General features: G+C 50.7%; 1 protein-coding gene across 1 annotated transcript in view; it reads right to left on the bottom strand.

The window, feature by feature from the left end:
* SMARCA5 (SWI/SNF related, matrix associated, actin dependent regulator of chromatin, subfamily a, member 5) overlaps nucleotides 1-5,992 on the bottom strand; it is a 41,547-nt gene extending 35,555 nt beyond the window's left edge. The window contains exons 1-2 of the mRNA XM_019534414.1: nucleotides 5,668-5,992; nucleotides 3,166-3,240 (exon numbers count right to left, since the gene is read on the bottom strand). Of these exons, the coding sequence (XP_019389959.1) occupies nucleotides 3,166-3,240; nucleotides 5,668-5,808 (216 nt within the window). The 5' untranslated portion in view covers nucleotides 5,809-5,992. The remainder of the gene's footprint in view (nucleotides 1-3,165; nucleotides 3,241-5,667) is intronic.
* Between the last annotated feature and the right edge of the window lie 1,807 nt (nucleotides 5,993-7,799).

Raw genomic sequence — 7,799 nt, 5'->3', positions numbered from 1 at the left:
CTGCAGGCTGCACACACAGCAGCTAGCCTGACGGGGGAGCTTGCACATGGCGGCCACCACCACAACTCTGCCACTGCACCTTGCACTGCCTTCCCATGACCGGGTATATGGCTTTGTGGGCAAGCAATGTGGCTGCGGAGGCAGCTACCGCGTGCAAGCTGCACATGTGCTGCCCGGCCAGCAGAGGAGAGAGAGGCTCAAGAGACTGTCGCTTGTGCCCCACAACCAGCTGCATGGCTCCATGGGCACAGTTCCATGGTGGTGGCTGTGGTAGCTGCATTCCAGCCAGGGCACGGGACAGGGGGAGCTCACATACAGTGGCCACCATCATGGCTGCTTGCCTGTGGAGCCGTGCCCACGGAGCTGTGCAGTCAGCCGCAGGGCACAAGTGGCAGTGTGCTGGCAGCCACAGCTGCTGCATGCGAGCCCGCCCCCCCCCAACCGATCGTGGGCACGGCTCTACAGATGAGCAGCAGCAGCAGCGCAGGATGGTGGTGGTGGCAGCTGCATCCTGCCCAACTGGCCGGCAGGGGCAGGGAGGTTTCACACACACTGGCAGCTACCACCTCGCACCACTGCTGCTGCGTGTCTTCAGAGCCATGCCCATGGCTGGTGGGGCTCACACATGGTGGCTGCCAACACACTGCTGCTTATGCCCTGCGGCCAGCTGCACAGCTCCACAGGCACGACTCCACAGGCAAGTAACTGTGGTGGCCACCACCGAGTATGAGCCCTCTCCCACCCAGCGCATAGCCACCACAGCCATCACCCCACACCACCGCGGAGCCATGCCCATGGAGCTGTGTGGGTGGCCGCCACTTGTGCCCTGCAGCCATCACTTGCGAGCCCCGCCCCACCAACCAGGCAGTACTTGTGCGGCCCATACACGGCAGCTGCTACCACACCCTGCTTACCTGCAAAGCTGTGTGGCCAGCCACAGGAAGGCACTACGGGGTACAATGGAGGCCACTGTGCGCAAACCCCCAGGTAGGCCTGTGAACGTGCAGTCCGCAGAGGGGCACCCTTGCTTTCACACCCCGGCCCTGCTCCTGGGATCATGCTGAGGTGAGGGGCAGGGAAACACTGCCCCCAGCCACCCTCCACTCCCCAACCACCTTCTCCCCTCTGTCCCCCCCACCAGCCCCACTTACCATTAAGCTCCACGGGCTAAGGGTGAGCCCAAGTCTGAGCCTGGCCTTGCATGACTCGGAGGCTGAGGCCCCACCCTTCCCCCTCAGGGCAAGGCTGGGGGTTTCCCACCCTTTCTGCAATCAGGTCTTGCAGGCTGGAACTCTGCCAGCCTGCAAAAGCTCTTTGCAAAAATGGAGAATCCATGGATTTCTCTGCTAAAAAGGGAAATCTGTGTTTTCTATGATAAAGCGGGGAATCTGTGGTTTCCTCTGTTTTTCTGTGGGAAACAGAAAACCTAGATCCCTGGTGATCAGGCAGGGGGACCAGGTGCACAGTGCAAGCATATGGCAACTGAGCAGCATGGAGAGTAGCTCCCACAGCTAAGTCTAGGGGACAGGATAGGCATAGATGAAATGTCAGGAAGGCAGGGGAGAGGGGCACAGGCAACACTACCTGAGACCCCACTTCCTCTCTGAGGTGGAGCTGTGGCCTGAGGGGAGCAGTGGGGACACCTGGGCCATGGTGGCAGGGTAGAACCGCAGCCTGGAGCATGAGCAGCTAGCAGCAGGAAAGTGAGGGCAGTGCAGGCCCCACCCCTGTCTGTTACTCCACATGCTAAAGGCAATATGGCTGGCGTGGGGGTTCTGGTGGCAGTGGCAGCAACAAGTCTCGCCACCCTGTTATACCTTCCCACACTGAGTCCCGCTCACTGGGCCACAGGAGGTGGCTCCTGCCTCTGCCAGTCCAGCCAGGTTGCAGCCATGTGCCTGCTGCGAGTTCACATGCCCTCCCTACTCCACACACTGGGGGCTGGGAGTGAGCGGCACCAGCAGGGCCAGGGAACAGTTTTCTACTTAAACCATTTATTGGCCATCCCATCTGGGTCAGGACTGGCTATCGATGTTTACAAATGGGTCCTGGTACAAGAAGACTGAGAACCATTGCACTAAACCACTTTAAAGTTGCTGATGCCTCATAGCCAGAGCATGACTAAATGTTATTCACTCAACTAATAACAATCCTTCTACAGCTTATGCAGACAAGAAAGAAGAACAGGGCTTCCCATCTGAGCTGCTACTAGAACTCACATCATTTCTATTACCTTTTGGTGTCTGGTACATTTTGCAAGCCTCAGGGTTAAATTGTTAGCCCATCATCACAACTTTGGAATCAGTGACAGCAATAAACTCACTTTCCTGCCTCCAGGTTTTGTATTTAGTCCTCTGAAATTATGCCACTTCAGGAAAACAAGGTAAGCACCTACTTATGTAGACCCTTTATCAAACAGCTTCTCCCCATCTTTCCTCCCAATAAAAGTAATCTGCATTTAACATGTAAAATGACTGCTCCAGTACTTCAAATACAGGACAAGCAAACTTTTCCTCATTCAGAAAAATGAAGGATGTGTATCCAACTTTAATTTATCCCACGTACCAAAAAGATCCCATTAATTTTATGGGCTTTTAATTCAAGATATTATACTAATAAACTCTACATTAAGTCAGTTGGAACTTTTTAATTTAGAGGATGCGTATGTATTTTCTTACTCTTAAGAGCCTCTAATCCCCTAGAAACCCTTCCCTGGAGACCTTGGCACAGCTTCTGAGTCAGGTAGAAGGTAACATATTAAATACCTCCTCCTCGCTAGAGTTGAATTTTTCACTACTACTCCACTTTCAACATTAGAGCAAATGCTGTGTGCTCAGGACTTGATTCTTCCCACATACATGAAATCCCAGAAATCCTAAAGCTACTTTTCACTTTACTAAATATTGTAGAAGCTTCTAGGATTTCTACCCACATATGACACTGCCAAGAAAAAGAACTGGCAATGGATGAAGTACAAAATGTGACAGGGAAAGAACCTGGTAATCTCATTTTCTCCTAGAAATACCTGGTCAAAGTGCCGGGAACCAAGTGAAAGGGCCTCAAAGTGCAGATCAGTAACTTTTTTTTTTTTTTCATTTTAAGTAACTGCATCAGTACTGGCCAACAGCAACATACTATATACATGACATGTCCAAAGTTACATACCATTTTCTCTTCATATGTGGGATCCAATTCTTGAATTTCTTTCTGCTTTCCTGGTGATGCGTCATCAAAAGTTTCCTAAAAGGGGGAGGGGGCAAATTAAAGTTGTCGTTTCCTTCAGCCTTACTCAGAAATTATTTTCTGCACACACTTTCTACCCATAGTGGATGACCTCTCTCTTTCACATCTTGACACATTAAAAGCTTTAATTACCCAGGTGGTAGATTTTTAATATTCAGTTTACTCCTAACGGCAGGTTGACAGGTTAGAAAAACATGTGTTTGGTTGTTTTTTTCACTGTACCAAACCAACTTTGGTAGAAGTGATGACTAGATTGTTTTTTCTACTGACAAATTCTATCTACAAATTAATTTGCTTTCTACTCCCCTTTATCCTTTAGGAGGATCCTTTTCTTTGATTACTCAATCAAACTGGGATTTTTTTGGTCCTTACTCCACATCAGTAACCACCTTTCACCTCTACTATTAATATCACATTTTTACTTCTTTACCAAGCATTTATAAACTTCACTCTGCTTTGGAGCCTCACACCAGAAACAATATGTGCTATAACATTACAGGCAAAGTCCTGCTTTAGACTATTTCTGCTGAAGCTGCACCTTACTCTTTTTTTTCAGGAGAGTTTGTAAAGAGAGTAAAAGAGACACCTGGAGAGTTTCTATCACCCATCTGTTTAGGTGACCTACATGAAAAGTTAGCTGAATTAATTCCCTAATATCTTTTCTGCTCCCAGTTGCTATGCTAAAACAAAGGAGAACACGTGCAAAACAATTAACAAGGAAAAAAAAACTGAATAGAATACACAAAAAAAACAAAACAGAGAGAGAGAAAGCATGGTCACTGTGTGAAACGACAAAGTACAAGAGCATACCAGAATATGAAAGGTGCGGTTCCAGTTTAGAAATCAGTAGATTAACACACTGGCTGCTCAGCCCCTTTAGCCCTGCTACAGCATCCTGCCTATCCAGACTGGACTGATCTGATACACAACAACCTTGCTTAACAGTGAGAAGGACTGCAGAGCTGTGGCCCTTGTTTAACAGTTTAACTTGCCACGAAATATCTTTCACAAAAAAACTGCTTATTAAAAAAATAACATCACTTGTTAAAGGGCCAGCAGAAACTAAAGTCCCTGGCAACAGGATTTGGAAAAGCATGGTAATTATCTGAGCACTTTTTTAACAAGATTAAAATTTAAATCATTCTTGAATCTCCTTGCAAATAAGTCAAGTGGACTCTTCTTTAGGAATGTAGATTTCTTTCTATTAATATTTGGCAGAACCCTCACTTGAATACAAAGGACCCACATGAAGACTGTCAAAGACATATTGCTCCCTTTCACTGCATAATGGCATGTTTCTCAATCCCCTACCTAATTATGGCATATTTCTAAATCTGCTAAAAGTACTGCTACTGGAGGGAGATTTCATCACTGTGTCTCTGTGCCCTACATGCACATCAACAGCTTAGTGTTCACAAGTGGTCTGTGCACTGTTACCATCACAGGAGTTACACCGGCAATGATGGTGTACAAGTGATGTGATAGCTGTGACAGTCCGCGAATGTCCTACATTCGAAAGTTTGTCTACCTTGATCCCAGCTATGTAGTTGGTCCAATTAAGGCCATCACCCTCAGAAATCCTCACCACCAACAAGGAAGGATGATCAGAAGTGTCAGCATAAACAAAGCCCTAGCTGCTCTTATCTCTCTTGCATTAAGTGAAATGTCCTGCCCCTTTCATTAACTAGCTCAAAAGGCTGCCTCTGGGTGACAGCACGCAAGCAAAGAGGCTAACACTTCGGAAAGAACACCTTTTTAGTCAAGGCAACAGTCAACAGTCCAGCTAGAGAAAGAAAGCAGCTCACTTACAGCTATGATCAGCACACTGTGTGGGGAACAAAAGGAGGCAACAAAAATCGGTAGAAGCCAACGCAGCACACTGCTTCCGTTGGAAGACAGGACCTTAAGCCTTCAAAGGGACCACCCATCACAAAGAAGAGAGCATGGACCCCTTCACCAGTGGCCCTTTGCCTCCCCCCAAAAGCTTTCGCTCCTCTAAAGAAGCTTTAAAAAAAAGAAAGCGGTCCAAGCCAGTCCTCTCAAGGTGGCTGGGCGGACTCAGACAGGCAGCAGAAGCAGGATGGACTCGTTTCCCCAAATCGTGAGCCACAGCCCTGGTCGAGCCAAGCTGATGCTCCTAGGGAAGGACTCGGGGATATGGGTCCCGGGCGGCTGCCCCCCCTGTGGAGAGTTCCCAGGGCGGGAGGACACAGCTGCAAGGAAGCAAAGCTCCAGTCCCGCCGCTACCACGTGCTCGTCGACTGCCCGTCCCTGCCGGGGCTGCCCTGCCCCCGACCAGCCCCTCGCGCCCACCCCCGGCTCAGCTCGCACACGCGGCCGCGGCCCAGGCGCCTCCTCCCGCTCTATTGTCTGCGCCCCACGCGGCGTCAGGCCGGGCCGGGCCGGGCCGGGGGGTGCCCTCACCTCCATGTCGGCGTCGCCAACGGCCGCCCCCGCGCTGAGGGGAGCGGCCCCCGCCGCCACTGCTTCGCCGCTGGCCGGAGCCGGAGCTGGAGGCAGGCTCTCGTCCTTGGGCGGCGGCGGCTCGTGCTGCCCGGCAGACATAATGCTGACGCGGGGGAGGGCGCTTCCCGGCCGGCCGCGTGAGGTGGGGGCGGGAGGGAAGGGGGACGGTGGCCACCGCAGCCGCTCAGACCCCGCGCGCTGCCCCCGTCCCGGCTCGCTCCGGCCCCGCGCCCACCAACCAGCACCCGAGCCGGCTCCTAGCTCTCGCGAGAACTGGCGCGGGGGCGGGGAAAAGCGGCTCCCACACACCTCTTCCCGAAGGGCCGGGGCGGAAGCCGGGTGCGCCTGCGCACAGAGCGCTTCCCGGTTGGCTGCAGGCTGGGAAGACGCGGGAGCTGGCGGGGCCAGGCGCGAGGAAGAGGGCGGGGCTAGCTGGAGCGTTAAACTGCCGCGTCACTCTGGCTCCGCCCCGCCTGGGAAGTCGTGTTTGTTACGCGTGGGGTAACCGGGAGCTGAAGTGTTCGATCCGGCTTGACGTCACCGGTGGGGGCAGGGCTGGAATCCGAGCTCCCGGGAGCCCAGCTGGTCCGGAGCGCTGCCCCGGGCACCGAGGTTTGCCGCTGTGGGAGCAGCACGAGTTACCCAACAGCTCTGGCTGCTGCTGCGGTGATGTGAAACTCCAACTGCTGCTCCTCCGCCCCATCCCCAGGTGGAATTAGCAAATGAGCAGTTAGCAAACTGGAAGGGATCGGGACATGAGGAGGAGGAATCGCAGGGGTCAACTCAGGACCCCCTCCCCCTCAAAAATAAAGCAACACCTTGCCTTAGTTTAAAAGACGGTAGATTAAAAAGAACAACACAAAAGAATAACAGCCCGCCCAAAATGACAAGATTATAACAAAACAATTATGAATATAATATTTTGAGATTATAATGTATTAAATACTAAATACTGCTTTAAAATTAAATATATATTAAATATGTAATACATCCTATAAGTGCATTGTGATTCTATAATATATAATATTAAAATTAAAGTATATAATATTTTCATATAATATATTTGGTGAGTTGTGTTCTTTGATTGTTGAATCAAGAGGACCAGAAATGGAAAACAGATGAGGTTAAGAGTCTCTAATATGAAGAGGCTTCAAGAACCAGGACTTTGAGAAAAATAAGGAAAGCTGTGATTGTCAGGAGCCAGGCTTAAGAGAGAATAACACAGCCAAGAAGATCCAGAAAGTCACTGAAGTGCCAGACTCCTCTTTGGGCAACACTGACTTCCCAGCGAAGTCAACAGGCACCTAAATACTTTTTTCTTGATCTGGCTCCTCAGGCGTGTCCAGATGAGCGTGCACCCATCTGCAGCACTGTGCACTGCAGGCACCACATGTGCAGGCATTCCCCAGTTTGCAGCACAGGAGGGCTTTTTTACACTTGGAGATCCTTGTGTCAAAAAATCCCATGCCTAAAAAAAGCAGGGTGGCATATGTCGTGGCAGCGTAGGCTACCCAAAACCACAGCCTGGACAGCCAGAGCCACACTCTGGCTGCCAGCCAGGCTCCATGCTGCTGAATCGCTGTAGCTGCAGCCCCCAAAGGCCCTCAAGACCCCAGGTAGAGCTGCTGGGGCTAGCTCAGATGCTGGCCCCCATTGCAATCACAAACCAGATTTTGAGCCTAGTGCTTTAAGAACTGACACAACACTTGGTTGATTAATAGCAGAAAGGCTTGCTTGAATAACTACCAGGCTATAAAACTGAATGACAGAAAAAGACTCTTAATATTCAGTACATGAACTATTACAGTCCTTGTACTATTTTAGCTGCAAGAGACTTTTACCCAAGCAGGCAGGAAGTGGTTCCTATCCTTACAGTTTTCACAGAGCTTGGGTCCTTCACTTGTGGACTGGGTGCAGGATAGCTTCCTTTAGATTTTGTAGACATTAGGGCTGGAAGGGACCTCAGAAGATCATCGAGTCCAGCCCCCTGCCCCAGGGGCAGGAAGTCAGCTGGGGTCATAGGATCCCAGCAAGATAAACATCCACATTTCTCTTGAAGGCGTTCAGAGTAGATGCTTGAACCACCGCCG

The sequence above is a fragment of the Crocodylus porosus genome, unplaced genomic scaffold (genome assembly GCF_001723895.1).
Source record: "Crocodylus porosus isolate Cpor-Errol unplaced genomic scaffold, CroPor_comp1, whole genome shotgun sequence".
Lineage (NCBI taxonomy): Eukaryota > Metazoa > Chordata > Crocodylia > Crocodylidae > Crocodylus > Crocodylus porosus.
Note: the sequence above shows the minus strand (reverse complement) of the source record. Positions and strands in the feature narration are given on the sequence as shown.